The 27,049-nt window shown below is 39.0% G+C and overlaps 1 protein-coding gene across 1 annotated transcript in view; it reads right to left on the bottom strand.

Annotated features, from left to right (window-relative positions):
• Positions 1-21,929, bottom strand: part of Trio (trio Rho guanine nucleotide exchange factor) — a 207,447-nt gene extending 185,518 nt beyond the window's left edge. The window contains 6 exon segments of the mRNA XM_015490460.2: positions 859-1,050; positions 5,213-5,335; positions 7,217-7,729; positions 10,082-10,274; positions 16,365-16,479; positions 21,782-21,929. Coding sequence (XP_015345946.2) covers positions 859-1,050; positions 5,213-5,335; positions 7,217-7,729; positions 10,082-10,274; positions 16,365-16,479; positions 21,782-21,914 — 1,269 coding nt within the window. The 5' untranslated portion in view covers positions 21,915-21,929.
• Positions 21,930-27,049: the final 5,120 nt, after the last annotated feature.

Below are 27,049 nucleotides of genomic sequence, written 5' to 3'. Positions count from 1 at the left end.
CCCCCCCCACCAAAATTGTTCCCGAGAAAGCTACACCAGTAATTTTTTTCTTTTAAATAGAGTAACCATTTGCCTCGTTCCCGGGAGTTTTCCTAGTGGCTGAAAGTTACTGTTTTCTCTGTTTTGGAGGAAGAGGAGAAAAACGGGTGGATGGAAAAACAACAGCAGTCACTGCTTATTAATGAAGATTAAGTAGCTCTAATTGGAAAATCTGAAATCTAACACTTTTGAGCTATATAAATTTTTTGGATTTTGGGACATTTTGGATTTCAAATTTTCAGAGTAATGGGCTGGGGATGTGGCTCAAGTAGCAGCGTGCTCGCCTGGCATGCACAGGGCTCTGGGTTTGATCCTCAACACCACATAAAAATAAAATAAACATATTGTGTCCACCTAAAAAACTAAAAAATAAATATTAAAAAAAGAATTTTCAGAGTAAGAATGTTTAAATAATGTTCAATGCAAAAGCTACAAAATTGGACACTCTTAAGCATTTTGGTAAGGGGTTCTCAACCTATATTTACTATGCAGGACACTTAACACAAATGATCACATTTACGTGATAAAACTATCCCTTTCTGAACAGATACTTTTATTTCTACTTTATTACTTTTATTTCTACTTTTTTCCTACATGAAAAAACTAAAGAACAAAGAGTTAAATAATTTGCCTAGGGTTGCACAGCAACAAGTAAGAGAGTTTGGATTTAAACTTAAGAGGGACTTCAGAGCTCACTTTCAGAGCTTACAAGTCAAGTGTTGCACAAATGATCTCCAAGGATTTGCTGCACATATTGAATGACTGGAGGAAGAAATGTTCTGGCTACCACTTCATGGGCTGGGGGTTCTAGGCACTGACCTTTTCAGCCTTCTGGTGGAAAATGGAGGACATGTCCAGCAAGGTGCTACGCTCATCCAGGGCTGCCGCAAATGCCTTCCACTCCTGCTCCAGCTGATTTGCAATCTGCTTGATCTGCTGAGAGGCATAGTGGCCAGATTCCACCAAGCGATTGGCCACCGACATTATGCGGTTTATATTTACATACACGTTCTGCAAAAGAGGCAGAAGAAGTGGGCCCATCAGGAGAAGGTTAGTAGAGGTTCCTTTCTAGAAACCCAGACAGCACTTTCTGAAACATTCTACTACAGTCCTATCTGTAACAGTAGAATCACCTGATAGATGATGTTATGTATATATATATTTGCTCTCTGGGTTTCCATAAATCCTAAGTACTGGCTCCAATTTCTATTTTTCAAACCATAGAATTATAAAACAACTAGCTAAAAAGCATAATTGTCAAGCACAAAGCAATCAAACACATAAGTGGGTGCACACAAATATACTATTCCTCATTTCTTGGCTTCAAATACCGACAAGGATCCAAATGGCAAGCAGTCGCACAGAAATGAAGCAACTAACTAGAACCCAGAAACCAGAAAACACACACACAGCAACTGAAGACTATTCACGAAAAAACAAGCTCTCCTTTCTACATCAGTCCAAGTCCATCTTTTTGGTGCCAGCAGAAAATACTGTATAAATATATCTACTTTCTCTTAGGAAAATGCACCAAGGTAGAACCATAAATAATGCTGTGTTCAGCCACATCAATGTTTATAGCAGCACAATTCACAATAGCTAAACTGTGGAACCAACCTAAATGCCCTTCAGTGGATGAATGGATTAAAAAAAAAAAAGTGGCATATATACACAATGGAATATTACTCAGCAATAAAAGAGAATAAAATCATGGCATTTGCAGGTAAATGGTTAGAGTTGGAGAAGATAATGCTAAGTGAAATTAGTCAATCCCAAAAAACCAAATGCCTAATCTTTTCTCTGATATAAGGAGGCTGACTCATAGTGGGGTAGGGAGGGGGAGCATGGGAGGAATAGATGAACTCTAGATAGGGCAGAGGGGTGGGAGGGACAAGGAGGGGGCAGGGGGTTAGCAATGATGGTGGAACATGATGGACATTATTATCCAAAGTACATGTATGAAGACATGAATTGGTGTGAATATACTTTGTATACAACCAGGGATATGAAAAATTGTGCTCTCTCTATCTAATATGAATTGTAATGCATACCATTGACATATAAAAAATTAATTAAAAAAGACATAAAATCAGAGAAAAAAACATGCTATTAAAAAATAAATAAAAGCATGAGTACACTAAAAAAAAAAATGCTGTGTTCATATTTAAGTAAAGCTTTTTCTGCTGTGTTGAAATTCCTATTTAAGTCTACCAGTTTACTCCAAAAATAGGATGAAGGCTTTTAAAAAAGAATTTTTAAACTCTGCTTTTTTTGGAAAACACATTCTCCCCACGGCATTTCACCTTCCACCTACAATCATCTCTGGGGTCAGTAGTGCATCCAAGGTTGGTGGCAGGTTGCGCACACCTTCAATAATCCCAAGATGTTTTTCTTCACATACTTACCATTTATGACACTGCCACCACATTGTTCCTCCCTGTGGATCTCCAGATACAGGCCTTTCGGCTCCTCCCACTTGTCCCTAATAGAATTTTCCCATTTCCTCCTGTCTCCCTTCCTAAGGCAGCTCTGAGCCACTCTCCCAGTGCCTTCCACAAAGCCCTGAAACAGCTTCCACCCGGCCCCATGGTGTCTGCAGCCCACCCTTGGAAAGCACCTAGAGAACTCACTGTCCATTGTTTCTTTGTACCTTCTTTTATTCATCCTTTCCCTCTATTTCTCACCCAAACTAGAACTTGGTAGAGTTGCCTCAGTTTGGGTTTACAGAGCCACAGGAGTCCAGCCTGAATTGCTTGAGTTGCACATACAGGTCAGAATCAGCTAGAAAGAGAAGGAATTTTGGAAGGCTGTGCCAGTCAAGGCCATGATCAGTGGGAATGGACCTCAGTTGCTTGTGTGATGGCATTAATTATCTAACTAGTTAAATAAGTTAAATGCAATGTACCCATTCTCTTAAGCATTTTATTCTTCCCTCCCTCATCTCAAAGTGACGGTGATTTAGAATTGCTAATTTCCCTTTCTCTGAATCCTTAAAGAGGAAAAGCCAATCCAAACAGTCTGTTGGGAAGAACACAAGAAGATGCCCTCAGTTAGGATCTGGAGAAGAGCAGTGTATTCAGATGGCTGTACTATGGGAACCACTCATCAAACTCATTATACTAACAGTTTACTGTATCATTTTATTTCCCATTCTGTGTACTACACCTTTTCTTTCTCTCCATCACCTATAGCACATAGAAAAGAATACAGCAGCCGACAAACTAATAGCAAGCCTGTGTTCAGATGTGGCAATGTGCAAGTTCCTCCATTAAAAGTACCTATACCTAAATTCCTCTCACCATAGCTTTTCAGAAATATGTGTTGTGGGACAAGGAGCATAATTGTTGGTAACCAGATTGTCAACTGGTTGTTTACAAAACACTGTAAGTAGCAAGAGAAAGGGCTGGAGGTTTGTAGGCCTTGTTCTGTATAGACAGATGTCATGGATATTACTAAGGACTCATGGACGTGTTTAGAATGAGGGACAGGACTATTCCAGAAACTCCCCCAGCAGTCATCACCCAGCCCAGTATACAGAGGTACTACATTCCTCCTAGTTAAAATTTAAACTTATAAAAATAATACAGGTAATATTAAAAATCTTTAAAAAACAAAAACAATAGATACTACCTATACCTTTAGGAGTTCCTCACCTTCTTTAATTGTATTTTTAATTATTACATCCTAGGTAATAATTGCCACCAAACAAGTACTACATGTTATACACTATTTTTAGTGCTTTACAAATACAAAGTGAATAGTATCTGTAGTTTACAATTAGGCAACTGAGGCTCATAAAGGTCAAGCAAACTGCCTGAGGTCCCACAGCATGCAGAAAGTCAGAAGTGAAGTTTCTGTAGCCACACCTTCTCTCCTGTCTTCCACATCATGCTTCCCATTCTCTCCATTCTTGAGTCTGTCACTGATACTGCTAGGGGGAGGGAGTATGTTTTCTGTTCATTCCTAGAATACATTATATTATTTCTGATTTTTAAAGTATATGGTATAGTACTGTATGTGGATAAAACGTACCTTTTGCCACTAGTTGAAGTTTCAGAAGATTCAGAAAAAATTAATAACAATTTTGTAAGAAGAAATTTTTCTAAGAAGCTACCCCCAAAGGTAACATTTTGGCTTTCCTTATTATCTATGTCCAGGTTTGATGAATTGAACGGACACTATCTTCCCTCAAAGTGTAAAATTTTTTGATGGAGAAAGGAAGGGAGGGAGGGAGGAAGGAAGGAAGAAAGACAAAAATAGAATTGCCAAATCTTATCTTTAATTACCTAAATTACCTAAACTGTAGCACTTTTTCACCAAACTTTAACTGAATGGCATCTTCCTCTGTCTTCATATTGTTTTAATACACTATGTTATAAGGCTTAAAAGTAGTTTATTCTCACTATTCTCACAGACAAGGCTAGAAGTTCAATCTCAAATTCCTTGTCCCTGAAGAGGAAATTTCTAGAACCCTAACTATTCATGGAAGCAAGCATATATCCTTAGAACAACATAATTTTAATTTAGTTTTACTAACCATAAAAATATGATAAAAGTGCTATTCAAAATTCAATGTTTGTTTCTTAGGATGAGGTTCAACAGTGGCCCTTCTGTTCTACAGGCTTCTGGAAAGAGTCACAGCAGCAGCTCAGGGTGTCAAAGGCACCAATCTCCAAGGAACCTGAGGTTCCAGGCCAGGCTAAAGGTCAGCTGCAGCCTTCCAGCTCAACTTGGAAGAAATCCTGTTTTAGAAGAGCTGGTATGCCCAGATGATGGCAGGCTGGCCTCATGCTTAGTATGAACGGAGCCTGCAAACTGGCAGTGTCCATTTAGGAGATCAGTCTCCTTATAGAAGCTTTCCTGGAGTCTCTGCACCTCCCGGGAAGCAGAGCACAGGAGTAGTGTCAACAGTGCTGAGCTAGTCAAGAAACAGGTTCAAGTTTCACTGGTTTGTTTGCTTGTTTTCATTTTTGTTTGTTTAAAACATAAAAAGAAGATCCTTAGACATTCTAACACAGTAAAACTCCCTATAGGTGAAGGTCAACTTCTACAGGGTCACTCTGAAGGCCCCATATCCTCTCTGCAAAGGTTCTGGTACTCACATGACAAGACACCTCCCATTTGTTAAAACGCTTTGACATGACAGGATCCACCTGTTCTGATGACAGCTTACCATACAGTTCATAGCAAAGTGATTGTGCTGCGTCTGAAGCTCCATTGCATGAGGGTGGCTGGTCCCAATCTCTGTGTAACTGTTTAGAAACAGGCCTTTGTTGTGTGTAATCCAGTCAAACATCTACCAGAAGAAAAAGACAAACTGGAATCACTGCAGAACAAGAAGTGTCTGAGGGGGCCACACCAACAAGAGTGACTTCTTTCCTCAACAACTTCTCAGGTGTCAGACTAGAAGAGTCTTTATTTCTAAGAACAAGTCAGTACTTCTGAACTTGCAGGATCTATAAGAAAACTTTAATCTAATAATGAGGAATTACAAAGCGAATAAAACGTACTCCAGCCCTCTAGGAATTACCATTAGAAAACTCCTATCTTCTGACTTGTAGGCCAGGACTCCTACCACTGTGAACCATTTGCCTCACTACTTTTCAACTAAGGACCTGTAGGTGGAACTAGGCACCTACAGGTCTCTGAGTGAGGTTGGTTCTGTCCAGATTACTGACAGCAATACCGATGACTAAAAGATAACATTCTTTATTATTTTTTATATTTATTTTTTAGTTGGGCACTGTATCTTTATTTTATTTATTTATTTTTATGTGTTGCTGAGGATTGAATCCAGGGCTTCGCACGTACTAAGCAAGTACTCTACCACTGAGCCACAACCCCAGCCCAGATAACATTCTTTAATAAAAGAGTAAATAGAGATGGGGGCAAGAGCAAACAATAAGATATACTGAGAAGTTAAGACTTGGTGAAATGTTAACAATGATTATGGTTTAAGTCACAGGTTACTTGGATAAGGATATCAATTAGGATTCTCAGGAGGGAATTCTTAGGATTCTTAGGAGTTCCTTACCTGCTTTAATTATATTTTTAATTATATTGATACATCCTAGGTAATAATTTCCACTTAGCGAGTATTTTTTTGTGTTTTTATTTTTAGTGTTTTTGCAAACACTAAAAGTAGCATAGTTCAGTAGTAGAGCACTTGCCTAGCATGTGCTAGGCCCTGGGCTCAATCCCCAACACAACAATAATGAAAGATTTGCAAAGAAAACATTTGAGGAAACAGAAATAACTATCAATTAGCTTTGTTACAGTGTCTTGAACCAGAATCCCAGAGATAGTAACCAGTTTTACCAGTATTTGGAAGAAAATTTTGTTCTAGTATCTTTGACAAGGCACTCCTTAAGACCAAAGTACACTAACAGGTTAAAAGTGTACCGAACAATACTGGATTTTCACCTTTAAAAAGATCCTTTTGTATCAAAGATTTCTAATACAATTTTTTGCTTCATAGAATATTTTCCTGTCCATGTGGGGGAAAAAGAATTCAATGAACTCAGATGAAGCATGATAAATTCACCCATGTTCATGGCTTATAACACACTCCTGTTTGCAAGGGTCCCACTTTCACATTGCTAAGACTGCACGAGTCAATAATTGATAAGAATTCACTTTGACTAGCTGGTTTTTCTGGTGTACAATAATAAAACATGAGACTAATAAGTGATTATTACCTGTATTACCTAGAAACTTACTTTTAAGGCATTACTCACCTTTTATTTTAAAAACACATTCAAACATAGATCTGACTGGGGTTCTCTCACTGGCTTTGTACGAGAGGAAAAGCAGCTATTAGCAAAATGCACACATAGTTACAGGTTTTGATAACACAATCCAACACAATTAACACTCTTTTAACTCAAAATTCCCTTCTTGTTTATCTTACAGGAATTCTAAACCAAACCATCAGTAATTTTAAGTCAAACGTTAATTTTTTTCTAAAACAGCACTGAACTGCACAATGAGTAAAATGAGAAGACAGACTGAAGAGCAGTCTCTGATAAACCTTGCTGGTGTATAACAAACACAGGAAATGTAGTCCTACCATTCCCCACCTTCTCCCCTCCGTGCACCTGACCACCCGAGCCTTGGCTGCCTAGACCCAGGAGCTTCCCTCCATGTCTGGTTTTGGCATGTAACGCCCCTTCTTTACCTTTTCAGCATCTTGTTCAAACAGCCTCAGCTGAAAGCATTGGTCCAGCTTCAACTTCCTCACATGCCACATCTGATGCAGATGCTGCCGGGTCGAGTGCAGCCTATCTAGCATGGTGGACACCTTGGGCAAGAGGTTCTGTAGGTCCGCATTACCTGACCCTGAGTTCTTTTTGGGAAAACTATCGCTGCTCTGAATTCTCTGAAGCAGCTTCTGTCCCTCCAAATCCAAGTCCTCAATGGGGGCTTTAATCACCTTCTTCTTCAGCTGAGAATGTTCCTCTATCATATTCCGAGCCCCTTCTAGGTCCTGAGGCAACTCCTTCTTAGCAAGGATGTCCTGAAGTTCCTCTAGCCGGGACAGCATGTGGGTTGCATTGCTAATGTAGTCTTCAAAAGCAACTCTGATTTCAATCCATTCTTCATGGTTGTATTCCAGGCAGCCATCGAACTCAGGAGTTAGCTGAGAAGGATCAACTACTTTGGTAAGGCCTTCTAAAGAGACCATATTTGTCTTAAGGAAAAAAAAAAAAAATCACATATAAGAAGATGAACCAATTCTATACGGTTTTAATGTAATGTAATTTGCAGTGCTTAGTCACAGATTTTCAGTGTTAATCTATTCACAGAAAACATGACATACCTGGTTCTGGCTCCATAAAAACAAATGCGGATGCAAGATGCATTATTAGTACAATGAATGAAAAATCTGCTATAGTAACAGATATTAGCCGGAATACCTAGGATTACAGAATCACGTTTTTCATAAGACCTAAAGCAATTAGATTCCTTTCTAAGAATATGGAGATTAACCTACTCAGGCACATTAAGCCAGAAACAGGTTAAATTATAAGCACACAGCAGACATTTCAAAAGTATCACTTTCATAGATGTATTATTCTACCCATTCTTTCCTCTCCATTTGTCATCTCCTTCCCAGTAGAAAACTTTAGGGGGTCCCTGCTATTTGCCTTCACACCAATGTCTTCCTTGTGGGCTTCAAAAACCCTTTTGGAATATTTATTTGTGGGCTGCTTATTAAATAATAAGTGTTAGTCCAACCAGACCACCCTCATCAGTTCTTTTTGTCCCTCCCTTACTTCCCATTAAGTAACAGATGATATGATATGAATAACTCTGAATTTGGAAACTATCCCAGGTTTAGCAAGAAAGTTGACGGAGGCTCTTCACAGAGCTAAAGTCAAAGGGAACATTCACTATAATAATCTGCTGTGATTCTGAGCAGCCCAAATGCCATATATAATCTTACATTCCAATTTAACAGCAACAAAACGTTAGTCAATTACCAATGAAGCAAGGAATCTTAACCTCGCCCGATCAGAATGGGAAGCAGACTGATAATCAGTATTAGGCCTCAAGTACAACATGAAGTAGGGATGATTAAATGCAAAGGCCAAGGCAAAGGGAAAAAAGCATGGCCTAGGACCAAATGATAAGCAGGAAAGGACTGGTTTAATCACACCTCTGTCACCTCCAGATTCACAGAAACCTAGAACTCCATGTTGGCTCTTACAAGAAAGCAAGAGGCAGAAGGGCCAGAAAGTGGGACTCGGTTTCTAACCCAGCACTTTTGCTGCAGATGCAATCCTATTATTGCTGGATTTCAGTAACCTCCATGGAGACAACCATTCAGAGAGAGAGGCTGTGACCATGGAGAGATAACTCTGTTCAGCAGGAAAACTGGGAGAGGTACTAGAGAGAGTTCTAAATTAGACTATAAAATATTTGTGTGGATTATATTGCCAAGCCATTATTTTTACTTAGAACATTTATAATTAAATACAACACACTTTAAATTCTACATTGAAAAAATTTAAAAAAAGGAAAGAAAGAAAAGAACTAAGACCCAATAAATTGTCTTCCAAAATCACTAAGTGTACAAAGATAAAAGCTTACTTTATCTTTCACCTAAACTTGTTCAGTATAGTGTCAAATTTAAATTAAAAACAAGTACAGATTCCAAATAGCAAAGTCAGTACTATGAAAAACAGATTCAAAAATCCAAGTAAAACACATGAGAAAACACTTTGAAAAGTATAGCATATAGCCTAAATAACACATGGATGCATATGAAACCTAATGTTTGGGCAGGGATGTCAGAAGAAGGAAGCTATTCAACCAAAAATTATTATAATTATTAGAAAATATACCAATTTATTACAGAATAGAGAATGAACCAAATTTTAAGCTGTTCAGAATAATCATCTCATTAAACCTTGTCAGAACTGTGGTATCCTAAGGAAAGCTGGTTAACAGTGGAAAGGAAAACAAGTTAGCAGGCTGAGGTTTGCTTTCAATAACTGCAAGACAGCAATCCTCTATGCCTAACTGAATTCAGGACTCTGAACAGTTTTTAGGGGAATACCTCTTTTTCATAAATGAGAGACCTATTATGTGCAGTAAGTGACAACCATTCTCTCCAACATCTATGACAGGAGGAACTCAGTCTCCTCCATACTAATCCTTCAGGAAATTTAAAGTGGGTTGTTTCTCCCCATCATTCATTCCCTCACCTCCAGGGATGAAACCGTGATGATGAATCTGCAGTCCTAAAAAGTCCCTGTGCTGCATGGCTGAGCTCAATTCAGGAAAAGGCTTCTCCTTCCAAGGGAAACCCCATGCCCTCAGCAGCCTGGCAACCCACCCCAGAGAACTGGGATGATGAAAGCAACCTTGTTACTTTATATAGTAACTAAAATTCTACCTTCGGTATATACAAAAGGCATGCAGTTCCTGTTCAATACTGGTTTTAAAGATCTGTTATCAGCCTAGAATGTGAGAATAAGTCAGCTTTTGATGAACCACATGATTGGTTTAGTGAGTTTGGCTACACAAGGGAAGTTACCTCAAATTCAAATTTAGAACTGCCAAAATTCGTCCTCTGTTTCTGCCAGAAGTTGTCCGGCTTGATTATCAGGGCGACGTGGATGCAGCAGGGGAAGGATTCCTGCAGGATCTTCAGTAGGGGCTTAATGGAGTCCCACTTGGACCCACGCATGTCCACAATCACCGTGAAGCCTCGCTTGCAGACTTCCTCACTGTGTAGAAAAAAAATCACAGGCTTAAGGCATAGGCTACAGCTCCTGCCACAAGGCCTGCTCCACCTCATGGAGCACCAGATGCCACTTCCTTCATTCTGCCTGGTGCTTGGGAAGCGGCTGCACACTGACCTCAAGAACCAGAGTGCACAGCCATCTCACATGGCAGCTCAGCTTCAACTGGATCCAGGAGAGAACAGAACCAAACCACATGTGCATCGAGCAGCGGTGACGGTTCCAAACAGGGTTTGACTTCACAAAACCTTTAGAATTTAAATTTTGGTTTTTTAGCCTGACTTCTCCTCAGGAGGAAAATAACAACCATCATGCTCATTTTCCTGGCCTTTGATGCATTAATTGATCATATACTTGTCTAGTAACTACTACTGGTAAAGGTCTCTGGAAAGAACAAAAGAGGTACAAACCCACGATGGCATGCAGAGACTAGGTCCAGGACAGAACTTACCCACGGCTCTGAAAACGGCACTCACCAGTGTGTCTAGCAGTGCTGAGGGCTTCTCAATGCCCCATTTTGTTCCCATTCCCCTATCCCTGGCCCTTACACTATCTCAGAGGTTCTCCAAGCATGGTCTACCCATCTCTGGGGTTCCTCTCACTCTTCTGGCAGGCCCTGTAGGGCACATCTAATTCTGTAGTAGTGCTGAGGCTTTATTTGCCTTTTACATCTGGTTGCACTGATGCAACCAGTGCATTGATGGTACAAAAGTAATGGTGGTAACAATTCTGACCCCTGGTACAAACCAATGCCATGCTAGGAGTCATCATATTCTTACTCTTCAGGTTCTTGGCAGTTAAACAAACAAAAATGCTAATTTCAGTCAGATGCAGTGCACATGCTTCTAATCCCAGCATTCAGGAGGCTGAGGCAGGAGGATCACCTGAGCCCAGAAGTTTGAAACCGGCCTGTGCAGTACAGAAAGACCCAGTCTAAAAAACAAAACAACAAACAAGTTTCTAATTTTAGTAAATCTCAACCCCTAAGTATATTCCCATATAATGCACAGCTGCAATAAAGGGTCCAGGTGTCCTGAAACAGTCGAAAAGTACCTGGTCTCATTATAACTTCCAGGATACATATGGAAGCTCTGATGCTGGCTTCCAAATGGCCCCATAGCTAAGGTGCCACCATAATCCTCACTATTACAGGTGGACTCTAACCATCTGCTCCAACTATTGATACCAGTGCCAACACTAACAAGGTAATGACTGCAAGGTCTTGGGAATATACCTAAGACCTGATGAGCACTCAATGAGATAGAGGTTTTCACCTAATGCAAATGTACTGTGATGATGGGAAGACATTTGACATTTTTCTGCCTCATATAATTACCCTAAAAAAACTATTCTCAACTGAAAACTGAGAAACTGAAATGCTTTCACTAAGTAATGTTTAAAAGCTAACAACAGAAAAGCAAAAACTAAAACCGATTTCCTGCTTTCTTGCACAATCTTGTTCCCCTATCTTCCTACCTGCCCTCCTCATTTCTTATGTTTATTCAAATCATCAGAGTAACTGGCTTTCAGAGATTCACAAATGCAAAGAACTTATGACATACACATCAGTATAAGAGAGGTGTCACGTAAGCATTCCAGAAATGTCTATATGTACTCCAGCAGTAGAACCCAGCCACAGAGAATATAGTGTGTAAAGCCATGAAGAGAAAACAGATGATCCAGCAGCCTAGCTCATCCCCCGAATGGTGAGGATGTGGAGAAGTGGTGTGATTAACCTGTTTAACGCCCCCAGTGAAGATGCACCTGACAAGATCTGGCACTGGCTCAAGGGCTCCTCCTGAGATCACTATCACTTCTTCAAACAGCAGGTCCCAGCACAATCCCAGTAACATCATAGATAGGAATGTCATTTGTTTTTTAGCCTTCTTCAAAAACCTAGAGGAAACAGTCTTCTAAAGTTCCCTGAGTCACAGAAACTAAGTACTCTGGGTCTGTGTGGGCTCTAATAGGGTTTGCAATTCTGCAAGGTTCCCATCACAGAGACTCCAGGGCTCTGAGGCACTGAGGCAAGTGCTGCCCGAGCACAGGAGGAGGGTGCCTGCTGTCCGGCTGAGGCATTCAACTTCAGGTTCACATATGCAGCTACTATACACCAAAGACAGGAAACTGGAAAACCGTAGCAATGTGTTTGTTTTACTAGCTGCTGTTTGGCAGACTGCATTTCAAGTATCAGTCTTTACCACACCAAAACAAATTCCCTTGCAGCCTCTCTCCCAGCGTGCCTTACACAATATGCACACAAACTACAAAGGCCCTGCACTTGAAAGGGCTTGAGAGGAATCCTGAGTAGCTCTAGACCTAACAGGAACAAGCCTGAGAACAATAAAACCAAAGGGTACACCAAGCATGCCCAGTCCAGTTTACAGGAGAATTAGCTATTCTCCTTCCTCCAGCATCAAATGGCCATCACCCAGTGACTTCCCAAGTAGTGGAAACAGCACACGACTGGGCTGGGAGGCACAGCCTTTCCATGCATTTGCTCTAGTATGGTCAAAAGTATGGTCTAGTATTGTCATCATGAGGAGAGCAGTGGCTGGTGAACATCCTCAAATCCAGCTGCTCTAGATAAGCAGTAGCCAACAGGAGGACTCTAAGCTCCGTCTCTACCTAAAGACAGACATTGTTTTTTAGAAAGCATGATTAACCAGTCTTCTAACAGTTTTACTTAAGAGTCCCACTTTATTTGTAAGATAAAGAAAAGCCAGATAAAACTAAGGTCCCCTCATAAGCCAGATCTCTAAAAGTAAGAAATTTTACTTTCTTCAGTTCCAAGATGAGTAAAGTACCTTACATGTGAGTGTACTCAAATCAATCAATCAAAAATCATCACATTATTTCATTAAGGACAAGAGGGTCAGAGTGGTTTATCCATATAATTACCATAAAACATTCAAACAACAAGTGCAATAATCATGTTACTTTCATCATTGTGCAGGAATCCCAATGATACCAGCAAGAACTGCTGCTGCTACTAGCTCCTCTTACACAGGTGATAAAAAAGTCCTCGGTCGGGGCTGAGGATGTGGCTCAAGGGGTAGCGCGCTCGCCTGACATGCGCGGGGCACTGGGTTTGATCCTCAGCACCACATTAAAAAATAAAATAAAATAAAATAAAGATGTTGTGTCCACTGAAAAACTAAAAAATAAATATTAAAAAATTCTATCTTAAAAAAAAAAAAAGTCCTCACTCATCAACCCTGTGGATCCACTCTGTTATCCAACTGTTATTTCAAAGGGGAGTGGAGAGGTGACCCAAGTAAAAGCACTCAAACAACTCAGAGCTACTCGGGTCACACTGACGTTCGACTGTGGGACACAGACACTGGAGAAGGTGTGCAGAAGAAATCAACCCAACCTGCTTCTAGAAAGCATGGCTGAAGGAAGGAAGAGAGCACCCAGAAGAGGAGATCACGGTACCACTACTGAAGCAATTCCTACACTGGGGCACTGGGCTGGTGTGCATGAAGAACCCTGCTCAACACACAGGGAACCCCAAGGTATATTGTACAGTATCTGTTACAGTTTCAATATTAGGTGTCCCTTAAAAGCTCATGTGTGAGACAATGCAAGAAGGTTTAGAGGTGAAATTATTGAGTTATAAGAGCCTTAACCCAATCAGTGAATCAATCCCTTGATAGAGATTAATGGAATGGTAACTGTAGGTAGGGTATGGCTGGAGGAGGTGGGTCTCTGGGGGTGCGCCTTTGGGATATATATTTTTTGAGCTGGGCTTAGTTCTCTGCTTCCTGGCTTCTGCCCAACTCTTCCACCAATGTTTTGCCTCACATCAATCCCCAAGGAATGGAGCCTGCTGTCTATGAACTTAGATCTGTGAAACTGTGAGCCCCAAATAAACTTTTCCTCCTCTAAATTTGTTCTTCTTGGCTCTTTTAGTCACAGCAGTAAAAAAGTTGACTAAAACAGTTATCACTTTTCACATGTGAAAACCAATCAAGGTAAATCAATGGTTCCAGGTCAGTCAGTCAGATTCTCAAGTCCTCCTCATTAGGGAGCCCTGCACTATCTCAGAGGAATTTACAAATGAAATGACTTCTTATTACACTATTCTATTTATGTGCATGCTCACAATTTTCCATAAAGATGATTAACCAGTCTTCTAACAGTTTTACTTATTTGCAAAATAAAGAAAAGCCAGATAAAACTAAGGTCCCTTAAGTAAAACTGTTAGAAGACTGGTTAATCATCTTTATGATCATCCATGAAGACGTTTTTTCTTTAAAGTTGGTCATCTAAATGATCCAAAATGTACTTGACTCAATTATTTGAGATCAAGGAAATAGAAAATATTTTTTTATATTTACTATCAACATAGATTTCAAAACTAGACAGCAAATTGTCAAAGGTATATATAGCATTCCGATTATGTAAATATTTTTTAAATCATCTAGATGGATGATTTAAAAATTCAACATTCACTCATTCATTCATCTATTTTGGTGCTAGGGTGGAACCCAAGGCCTTGTGCATGCTAAGCACATGTTCCACCACTGAGCTACACCCCCCAGCCCCAACTTTAATTTTTGATTAACCCACTGGATAGTATCACTTTTGTTGGCAAGAGAAGTTGTCTGTTGTTTTTTTTTCCAAGATCATCCTATTTTGCTATTTCTTTTTCTATCAACAGCACTGAATCTGGCACGCAAGAACTGAGTAGTAGTAGCTATAACTATATTATTATTTATAAATGACAGTGAGTAGTAAATAACTAAGAAACCCTTGCCCCAACCTATGATTTCCACTGTTAAGCAGTCCAAAGAAGTACCAGAATACGAGGAAAGAGAAACTGCTTTCCATACATGTAAGGAGGCTCTATTTATTTAGTCACTGGTGACATACAGTGGTAGTTTTCCCATGAAGGACACTTAATAGAAATGTACAAGAGTAACCCTTAACAGGTTAAATCATCAAGACTTCCAAAAGCCACTGCAAAGATCTGATACCAAAGGGCCCAGTTGTCTTCCCTGGTTGGTGTCATTAAACAGGTTATAAGCATCACAAACCACCAACTATAGTTGATCAGTTACATTTACCTCAACTTTTAAAAACCCATTACATTGTTATTGACTACTTCACATTATTCTTTTGCTTAACACATCCCTTAAAGTTACTATCTACACCAGTTCCTCCTCTGCCAAGTCTTGTTTCACATGTTCAAATTGAGTCTCTCAAGAAGTGCCTGCTCACTCCACTGAAGACATCATCTGTGCTCTCAAGCAGCTTGCATGTTTCGTGAATAAACAAATATAAGGAGTTCCCCTTTCTTTACAGGGAAGCATGCCTCCAACTGTCACACCCAATCTCTTGGTCCAGGCATGGCTATGTTTTTGGATTCTTTTTCCCAAGAAATACCTGGAAAAACTAAATGAAGGTTTTAATGAGGGGGAAATCTCTGTTCTTAGAGCAGAAGTGAAGATTCTAATCTCCTCAAGTTTAGACACAGAATAATTCCTACAATGCAATGCTCCTCACTTCAGGGCTCTCCAGAAAATATAGCATTACTTGTCCTTGGCATTCTTCAGCATCCACATGAAAAATTTCCCTATCACTAATGGAGTCTCACAGATGTAATGGGGTTCCCAAGCTGATGTAGAATATATTAGCTGATGAGGATTTTTATGCCCCCACAAACTTCATGCTACAAAGCAAGAGAATATTTGTAAAGAACAGAAGATCAGCATGAGAACAGAAATGCACAAGCAAAAACATCACTAGATTTCTAACCATGCAGTTCACCGAGTCTTGGTGCTGGACGTATTACTGTTGACTATTGGATTTCTAACACAGGTGGTTGGGATCTTAAAGTCCCAGGTAAATGAGATTCCCAAATCCACTATCAACACACAATGTTCTTCAACACAAAATGCCTAACTTCTTGTCCTTGCCCCCAGAATATTTTACACAAGATGAAAATTGTTAATGAGGAGAAAGATAATTTAAGGTCATGGCTACCACCTGGCTGTTTCCTAAAAGCATAGTGCCACATCTCTTGGAACTATGGAAAGAGTGACAGGCCACAAGCCTCACAGAACTTACCTAGGAATGCAGGCTAGATATGAAATGAGTCTCCTGAGATCCTCCTGCCGTATTCTGTCATGATTGCTGCGGGCTGGAAATGTTAAAATGGGACCTCCACGCTTATCTCTACCACCTAAAAAACAAACATTGGGAACACATTTAGACTACGGAGGATGAGACGGGACTCTCTATGAGCCATTTCAAGTCCAATATTGTCATCTATTCACTCAGTCCAAATGATACCTAAGTCAACCACAGAGTGTGGAAGAATCACGCACCGCCCAAGAGTCCTCATGTCATCTGAGCTGTGTAAGGCTGCTGTATCTCCTCTGAGGACTCAGAAGAACAAGTCTTAGTTTGAAGGCCAAATAGAAGATTCGGCCTTGTCTTTTCCTTCAGTGTGTTGGAAGAATGCCTTCCTTTAAGTTAATATGTGAGGAGAAAACGTTCTTGTGTGTGTGTGCTCCAGTCACCTCCGAACCGCCTCTCTTGCCTCTCCACTCCTTCCTCACCACCCCTTCCTTCCCTATACCCTCTCCTGCATTTTGAACCTTCTCTTTTTCTGCATTGCTTAAACTCGGTTCTTAAAAGTCTTAAAAGGAAAAAGAAAAGAATGCTATTCAAGGTTTATCCCAATGATGACCTTTTAAATGTGGTATCTGCTGCATCTGACCACCAACAGGCAAGCTTTGCCAATCTCTTACATAAAGTCACAAGTACAAAAAGAGAAAGATGGGCATGAAAACACTTTAGAGCAGAACTAGATTAGCTCAAGGACTTGAGAAAAATTACACCATACACCAGGAGTACAAATCTCAGTGCATTTGACCTTGACAGGCAGGCAGGCAGATTTCTCATTGATAGGAACACAATCCGAACAAAGTACCACTGGGTATTTTTGGTGAAACTGTCACATTTAGTCTATTACTTCCCTCAAGGTTGTAGGTAAAGTAGAAAAGGAAAATAAATTCTTCTATAAGAGGTCCTTCATTCAGTTTTATGACTCTGATCATCTCTCTTCAGAAAATCTCAAACTTCAAGTTTCAATACAAAACTCTTAATTATTCTGTGTACCAAAAACAATTAGCAGGGATAAAATTAAAATCCAAGCAAGAAAACAACAACAAAAAACCTTCCTTTTAGTATGATCAAAATAATATACAATGCTGGGTGCAGTGGGGCATGCCTATAATCCTAGCAATTTAGGAGGCCGAGAGAGAAGGATTGCAAGTTCAAGGTCAGCCTCAGCAACTTAAGAGAGATCCTAAGATTCTGTCTGAAAACAACAACAAAACAAACAAACAAAAAATATACACACACAGCAGAAGATGCTGGTATTTTGAAAATATGTTTTACCAATATGTTCTTTCCTATTTTCTAGAATGCATACATACATTCTAAACAGTATAAAACTTAATTCTGACTGCGAATACTTAAAATGATTCTCATGTACTGTCTAGTCATGTAACCTAAAGGAAGTCTTAAAATATCTGTAACTCAGTTATTCAGACATTCAATGGGAGCAACACCAAATCACAGATATCAATAAATCCTGTCCATCATGAATGGTTTACATAAAAAAGGGATAATCAGACTCTCCCAATCAATTCCCCACAGAACCAAACACCACCAAGTATTTCACCTTCCTTCCCTGCAAAATTTAAGCCAAATCTCATCAAGCCTTAAGACCTAACTCCTAGTTTACAGTAAACTCAGGGGCAAGAGAAACATGGTGAATGAGCACACAGAGGCACAACCAACAAAATCTAGAATGATGCAAAATCTACAGTAAAACACTCAACTTCCTAACCTAACAAAGGAGGGGATAAGGCAAAAACAGCAAGAAGGATGAAGAACCTATAGATGAGAAGAGACTTATACATCTTAACCAACTGCAACATAGACTTGTTAGAAAACATGGAGAGAGATAAGCAAGGAAATTTGAATACTGATTGGCTTTTTTAGATTAAAGAATTATAATTCAATTTTAGATCAGTGAGCTTTTAAAGACTTACCTTTATACACACACACACACACACACACACACAAAATATTTATAAGCAAAATTACATGTCTGGAATTTATGTCAAACTTATCCAGAGCATGGTGTTCACACACACACGCCATACATGTGATGCTTTTTACTGTATATGCACACCTATGATAAAATTTAACTTATAAATTAGTTACTAACAATAACTCAATAAAAGAATTTAATAATAACTCAATAAAAAAGAACAGTTACAACAATAGGCTATAATAAAGGATTTGCCCACGTGGTCTAATCTCTCTGGAAAGAGTAAAGACAAATACTGGTATTTCAACCACAGCTGACTAAGGTGGGGTGGGGGGGTGCAGATGAAACCATGGGAAGTGAAACCACAGATGGGGACAAGGGAGACCGCTGTGCGTATAAACCACATTCAATATAAAGTGCAGAACACTTCTTTTACTGACTCTCTGACTTATTCCACTTGTGCTACTATAACAGAAACCATACCACAAACCAAATAACTTATAAGGAACAGAAATGTATTTTCTCCTGGTTCTGGAGACTGGGAAGTCTAAGATCCGGGCGATGGCAGGTTGGGTTACCTGACAAAGACCACATCTTGCCTAGAGGAGGGTTGGGGAGGGATGCTGCATCCTCACGCAATGTGCACTTGCCCAACCTGGGCTGATGATTGAAGCCAGGCTACACACACACAAAGCAAGTGCTCTGCCACTGAGCTACGTCTGCAGCCCAGGCAGCCTTTCCTAAGACTATCATGCTACTAACTATTAAACTTTGGAGGGAACATATTCAAACCACAGAGTCAGATGTGCCATTTAACTTCATTTAATTCATCCTAAATGAAGGACATAATGTGTTGCTATCTTACTTCAGTGCAACGACATAAGACTAAGGATCCAAAATATTCCAAGTTCCAGGAATTCTAAGTGGTTTTTGAGAGATTCTGCCCTAACAAGTATGTCTTAGAATCACTTATCTTTTAGCCTGCTTTTACTAAAGCCCTTGCTATTCTACTTATATTTAATTACTAAAGACCATTTGCATGGACAGTTTTTACAAACATTCCCTAACATATTAAAAAATTAGGTTAGAGTAGAAAGTAGATTAGTAGTTGCCAGGGATGTGGCAGGGGAATGAGTGTGGGGTCCTTTGGAAGGTGATGAAAATGTTCTGGAATTAGGTGACAATGACTGCACAGCCTTGTGAATGAATACACTAAAATTTACTCAAGTATTTTAAATCATACACTTTTAGAAGGTGGAGTTAAAGGTAAGCAAATTATACCTTAATGAAAAAGAAAAATGGGATCAGGTAAAAATTACTTTTGAAGATTCACTCATTCTTTAGAATTTTTCAAAAACATAATATTCCAATATAAGTAATCAACTTATTTTAAATTTTGTGATTTTCCCTCCTCTTCCTTTCCAAAGACAATCAGCTAAAGACAATCAGCAATGAATTCAGGTAATACAGCTGGATCATTCTGCTCATAATGCAGAAAACACTACAAAAGTGTGGCAGTACCTACTGACTTTGCTTTGCTCCACAGCTGGTGCAAGTCCTGCCATCTCTCATGTTTTAAAACTGTTCTGTACTAATTTGTGGTAATTGCAAAATGTCTCTCCCCAAAAAATATATGCAACTCTAATGCTGCAGAACTTAAAAGTTTCATTATAGATTTATGACAAACTCAGGAATACTGCTGGTTTTGATTATTTGATTAGTTAAAAGATAAAGAGTTTTAGTTTTGACAATAAGAAATGGAACCTGATAATAAATTCATTATTTACTTCCTAATAAGAGAATGAACACAAACAAAGCCTACCAATCTTAACTGCCCTGCTATCTACATCTGTCCATATCTGCATGCTTAAGGAAAGAAGATAGAACAACATGGGTCTCAAAACTGAGGAGCAGGCAGAGCAGCAGGGACTCTCATCCCAGACGCTGACTCTAGTAACTAAACCGACAAACTTGTGGAATTGGTTTTCCTTCTGCCTTCGTCACTGGTGCCTCTAAGATTTGTAAGTATAGTCTTTTAGTTACACTAACTTAAAAATCTGTTAACTACATGTTGAAGTCATAAAGCCAGCATATGTTTTTATGCATGTGTCAGTAAATGACTACAAAAGAGCAAATGAAGGCTGGGGATATAATTCAGTTGGTAGAGTGCTTACCTCAAATGCACAAGGCCCTGGGTTCAATCCCCAGCAACACACACACACACACACACAGCAAATGTATGCTACTTTTAAAACTCAATGTATTATAAACCAGGAGTTTATTTATTTATTTTATCATGTACTTCCAATAATTCAGTACCTTCTTCTTCATGAACTTCTTGTGTTCTTCTATTAACATTCCAAATGCATCATGAATTAGATTCACTTCTGCAAAATCATCAAACAGTCTTTACCAGGGGCCAAGAAATACTGCTGGACATGAAGCAAATGAGATTGGCAAAAACACCATAGGAAGCTTCATGCTAAATATATACCAGAACCACACACATTTCCAAAGGACACCCAAAACAAATAAAAACAGCCTCCAGTGTTATAAATTAAAAGCTGAAATGTGTTCAAGAAGATACATCGGATCAGAACTCTACCTGTTCGAGAAAGATAAAAATGAATCAAGGAAAGGTTTCCAGGAAGACCGCCTAGGAACACATGACAATGTACAGCTTTACTCCCTGATATAACAGAGCAGAAAAATCTTGCAAACCTTTGTTCTGTAACAAGAGAACCAGTGCCCAAAAAGTGTATACCTAAGGGCTGTTCTGTACATGTCACAGGTAAGCCCAAGGAGAGCATCAAAAAGGGGCTAAAACCTGACCTCTGTGTGCAGAGGGAAGGGTGGTTAGGTGCTCTACAGTCCCATGCCTGTCCAGTCTGTTTCCACATTCTGAAAAGACAGGGAAATGGAGGACTCAGCTGGTAGACTTTATGGTTCATGATGAGGGTTCTAGTAATTCCACGTACAGAGAGTCCCAAAGGAGGAGATCTCAGGAATAAGTAGTTTTCCTTATCTCCCAGAAGAGGAGGTAACAAAGAGCTACAGAAAACAAGATAACAGAGGCAAGACTCTGGGACACATCCACACACAGCCACAGTCCTACCACTTCGCTGAAATGATCAACTTTTAAAACTCAGTGGGTTTTCTTATTACATGGGGCAAAGCATTTGTTGAATGACAGACATATTTTGATCAACAGTGCTCCCTGACTTATGATATACCTGCTAGCTAAAGAAAATGTCTTGGGCATTAGTTTTTCAGGAAAATTCAAAAGAATAAAGAAGTTAAAAATCAACTAAAATACCAATTTGTTTATATGCTATGGCAGGTGCACTAGTTTAGAATGTCAAAATCTGATAATATGCCAGCTTAGTCAAATAAAGCAGATTAGAAAGTTAGACTTTACCTGAAAGATAAGCAACTTTTTCTTTCAGAATTGGCAAAACATCCATAGCTTTCATTTCATCATTTTTTCGAAATCCTGAAATACACAAAGAGAAAATAAAGTTACTAATAGTATCACTTAATACACATTGCATTCAATACCACCACTGTAGTTTTCTTCACACCCATTACGTTAACTTCAGAACCATCATCATATGAGAATATTTAAATTTTATGACAAGCAGGCTATGTATGATTATACCATTTTCTTCTATTTTAATGTGAAGTAATGATCTGTACACACACCCAAAGGTTAGTGTCCCAAAGGACTCTTGGCCATTTCTAGCAATAAAAATTTTGCCTCCAAAAGACAAGATTTGAAATCAGTCTAGATTATAACCACATCTTCATTTTAATCTTGTAGATTAGATATTGACAAAGAAAACATCAGCAATGCTTTGTAAAACCTGCTATCTATGGCATGTTAAACTCTCTAGGGGGAGCTCAATGTCTCCTCCTCTCAGACTTTCAGAATCTGGTTAAAAATAAGCTCTGGCCTGGCAAGAGAAAGGGGGTTATTAAATAGTCAAGGACCAGCCACCACTGCCTCTTGGCTCTCTCCTTCCAGGCTTTCTGGAGGAATGTCAATGGCTAATGTGGTAAGGTGGACTGGTACTGCTTCAGCTTCTAAGATGATCAAGGTCCCTCTTTTCACTAAAACCCAAGTCTTCCTCTACCCCTCAATATCTAAGGAGGGTATATGGAATTTTGTATAAAAGAAGCATGCAGCAGACCAAGATGAAATCATCGAAACAAAAGGAATTCTTGCAGCCCAAAAATGTCTAGCCCAGCTCACCAGAGCAAATGCCTACTTTGAAATTTAGGGTAAAAATGTAGGATATTGTGCTGGAGGTCTCTAATAGATGTAAACTTGACTCCGGGATGCTCATCAAACTAGTCACTTTCATTGTTACTAGTAGAAAAATCCCTAGAAAAAAGACTGCTTCTCCATACCCATTTTTGTTTGTTTTTGCCAAACAGTACAAGCAAAGCATCCAAAATGTTAGGATAGTAACACAAACATTATAAGACATATACTTGGAATTAGAAAGCAATAAAAGTACTAAACTTAAGTGAATGGATGTTCCACTTCCAATGTGCTAACTGGACTAGTGCTTACCTGATAACATCAACAAATAATGATCCTCTCAAGGCAGTAGAGGACGAAAAGCAGGGAGATGCACTTGGAAAAGGAACACCATTGAGTATACTTGTTTATATTAGGGCTATTAGCTGTCGTGTGCTGTTCAAACAAGAACCAGGATGTACTCATATCTACATAAGCAACTGAAACAGAGGAGAAACCTTGGAAAAGGGAAAGAGGGATCCCAAATTCAAAGTATCAACTTGGCCCAAACCTCAAGCTTTCCACTGAGCCTCACATGCACGGGGTAAGCTCCAAGTGGCCCTGCTAAGGATTTGAACAGATATTTGAGTTGCTATCTAATGCAAAAGAGAGTTTGCAGTTTGGATTCAGCCAAATTAGTTGCCTGGTAAAGCAAGCAAACAAATAACAAAATCAACAGAATCCAGTCTCTACCACACATCATTCATAGGTGCAAAGAATACATAAATTAGTATTTTGTCTTCTGATTTTTTAAGGAAATCTCCTTCTCACAGAATATTTACTTCTGTACACCATTTATAGAATTTAATGATGACATTGTCTATCACCACAGGCTTTGCTGTGAGCACATCTTGTTAAGGATCCTGAGATTCTGAGGGGCTGAATGGCACTACCAAGCCAGTAGTGAACAGGCTCAACACAGACCTCATGCTTCCAGATCACCAGGCCATTTTCCTTTCCAATGCACTAGTTTGTGCTGGCAATACACTAAGTTTCTAAAACAGTATATATTTATATAAGACAAATACTTGAACCCTCTTTCTGAAATTTCACCTTCAGTTTCCTTCAAAACTTTTAAATGCATGCAAACTAGTTTGAACAATTCACTGTTGGTCTTTGTAATTCATGCAAAGTTATCTACAAAGACTGATTGTGCCTAGATTCATTAATGGACACAAATGACAATGGGAAAACACAAAAGGGTGTAGTTCCAATGACATCCCTCAAAGAGGTTTATAATAACTATAAAAGAAGGCAGATTATGAAAAGTTTCATAAGCAGCACAAAATGCTAGGGAACCTATGCAGTGAGGTAGTACATCATATAATAGATAAACTAGGAAGAATTAATCTATGGCTGTATATCCCAACCTACAGGTATGCAACAAGAGGATTCCCCTTCTACTACTCAGATAAGAGAACGAAAACACAATTCCCACAAGCTCATCACCACATGTGTCCTGGTCAGGACAAAGAACAACCCTTGGACAAATGCCACCACCAACTGCTGTCCTGGCCTCTATGCTACAGAAACAGAGCCCCTCTTGTCAGTCACACAATCCCTCTCAAGAAGAATGTCCTCATCCAGGGGCTGATATACCAATTAAAGGACTAAATGACTTGAGTCATCATTCCAAAGCACTCTTGACAATTACTGCTGACTTTCTGAATCACATCTATTTATTTGCCAATGATGGAATGGGTGATAGAAGTCAGAGCTGCTATATTCCTGGCCACCCACAGGAAGAAGATTATATTGATTTTGAAAACAAAGACACAAAAACCAAAACAATAAAAATCTCAACTTCCTATGCCCATTATGAGCCACAGACTCACTCCCATGTGATCTTTAGTTTCTTAGAGCTGTAGTTACTTCAGCCTATCAATCCCTTGATTTCCCCTTCAAATTAAATAAGACTTGCAGTATCCCTAGGAGAGAAAAGGCATGTGAGCCAAAAGCAAATCCATGTGAAGGATGCTGCACCTTTACTGTGATACACAAACATGCCCAAACACAGACTATAGTATGCGTTCAAGACAGTCTTCTGTGATATTTTTGTAAGAGGTGTCACAGAAAGTAAGATGTGAATTTTATTAAAACTGTCAATAAAGCTTCTAGAACAGAGAAGAAAATAAAGGAAAGAAATATAAAACTAGCCACACAAAGAAATTAAGTCTGTAGCTACTATGGTGGTCACCTAAAATTATTTTAACCTCATGCCCATTTTTGGAGAACACCTTCAATAAGAAAATGACAGAGGAAGCATGTATAAATACTAAAACTATTAAATACATCATGTAGCTTTCAATAAAAAGTAGGAAGAACCCAACCATGGAAGTTCCTCAGATCAAATAGGCAGGTTCTGTTCCATGTCCTGGAGAGCTATTTATGAAAAGTATGTTGCTATAAAAAAGTTTTCAAACATTAAAAATAAGTGGTTTCTTTGCTATTCTAGTGGTTCTAGATTACACGGCAGAAAAGACTCAGCTCCTCAGGCTTTCTTGACTTCTTGTATTAAAGAAATAGTGACAATTCACAATAGCCATTTTACAGAATCAACCCAGATACCCTCAACAGATGAATGAATCAGGAAAACTGTTTATATATATATATATATATATACACACACACACACACACACACACACACGCGCGCGCGCGCACACACACACACAATGGAGTTTTACTCAGCCATACAGAATAATGGCATTTGCCAGTAAATGGATGAAAAGTGAAATAAGCCAGATTCAGAAAAATCAAGAGTACCTGAATGTTTTCTATGTAGAAGCTAGAGCAAACTTAGTGAATAAAGGTGGTGAGGGAGAGGAATGGATATCATAAATATATAGGGAAGTCAATGGAGGAGAAAGAAAAGAAAAACAAACAAGAGAAGAAATATGGAATGAATTTAACAAAATCATATTAAATGCATATGTAAATATACCAAAGGGAATTTCATCTTCATGTATATGTAGAAAGTACCAATCATAAATAAATAAATAAATAAATAGGCAAGCAAGCTAAAGGAAGATCAGTAAAGAAGGGAGGATAGGGGAGGGAAGTGAGGAGAAAGGGGGAAGGGGATTGAAATCAAATTCCTTACATGAATGATTTTGTCAAAATGAACACAACTTCTTTGTATAATTATAATGCTCTAATGAAAAAAAATTTATCTATCTGTGGTTTCTAAACTTACTAAATAGCAGCAAACATTTGTCGCACTTAATGACTGTTACCTGGAAGCACACATGTACTTCCCAAGGCCCCACAGGTTAAGGAACAGCAAATACCATTTTTGGAGAGATGTTTCTGAGATCTCAAACCTTATTTCTATGCCAGAGACCAGGAGTGAGCAACATTTTTACTTCTAGGTGCTACCAAGGGGGTTTGCTGATACCACTAATAGATGGAAAGGGATGCCACAAAGAAAAATTTGGTAAAATTAGAAGAGGAGGAAAAGAAAGAGCAGAAGAAAAGCGGCAACTTAAAAGCATTAGGATAATTAACCTGGAGGTAAAAGGTCAAAATCAGGGGGCATTTAGTTGAACCTATTCTTTGAGGATGATTTAAAAGTTACAAAGAGCCCAAAGTAAAGTGTGCAGAAAATCAGACTGGATTTTTTTTTAACAATTCTTGTTATAATTTAAAGTACATCTCACTGTCTGAAATAAAGAAGCCAATGTGGATTTTAATGAAATGCTAGCTCCAGGGGATAGTGAGCCCAGCACAGGATGGAGTCTATACAGGTTTCTGTGTAGGCACAGAGATGTTTCCCAAGGGAATCCAAAAGAGGCGGGCAACAACTGTTTTTTTGAAGTAGGCCTATAAAGAATATGTTCAGAATGTTCCTATGAGGATGTCTGCCTCTATCTGACTTCTTTACACTAGTATTTCCTGAATACTACTGGGGAAAACCAGTTTGGGTTAAAATTCATATTGCATAGTTGTTACCTAAAAATAAATGTGTAGGTATGCTAGATGATTTTTTTTTTCTGGTTTCAACTCAATACACACACACACACACACACACAGCCTGTCCCTAATACAATTAAATATGAATATTTAATAATACCTCAACCCCAATATTCAACCTGATGTTATTTGTCAAAACAGATCCTGATTGTTACGTCTCTTAAATTGCTGTTGGGTCAGTAGCATGTCAAACTTATAATAAATATTAAGTTCATGCTCTGAAATATCTATTTCTTAAAATGATAAATATTATGTTGTCTATCAAACAGTTTTTTTTTTTTCCCTCTCTAAATCAACCAATTTGCCAGAAGACAAGTCTGTTTTGTTCCCTGCTATACATCAGATGCCTAGGACAGGGCCAGGGGTACTCAATAAATGTGGGACAGCTGGGTAAAAGACTGGGGGGGGGGGG

This window comes from Marmota marmota, unplaced genomic scaffold, assembly GCF_001458135.2.
Source record: "Marmota marmota marmota unplaced genomic scaffold, marMar, whole genome shotgun sequence".
Taxonomy (NCBI): Eukaryota; Metazoa; Chordata; class Mammalia; order Rodentia; family Sciuridae; genus Marmota; species Marmota marmota.
The sequence above is the reverse complement of the archived record's forward strand: the minus strand, read 5'-3'. Positions and strand labels throughout refer to the sequence as shown.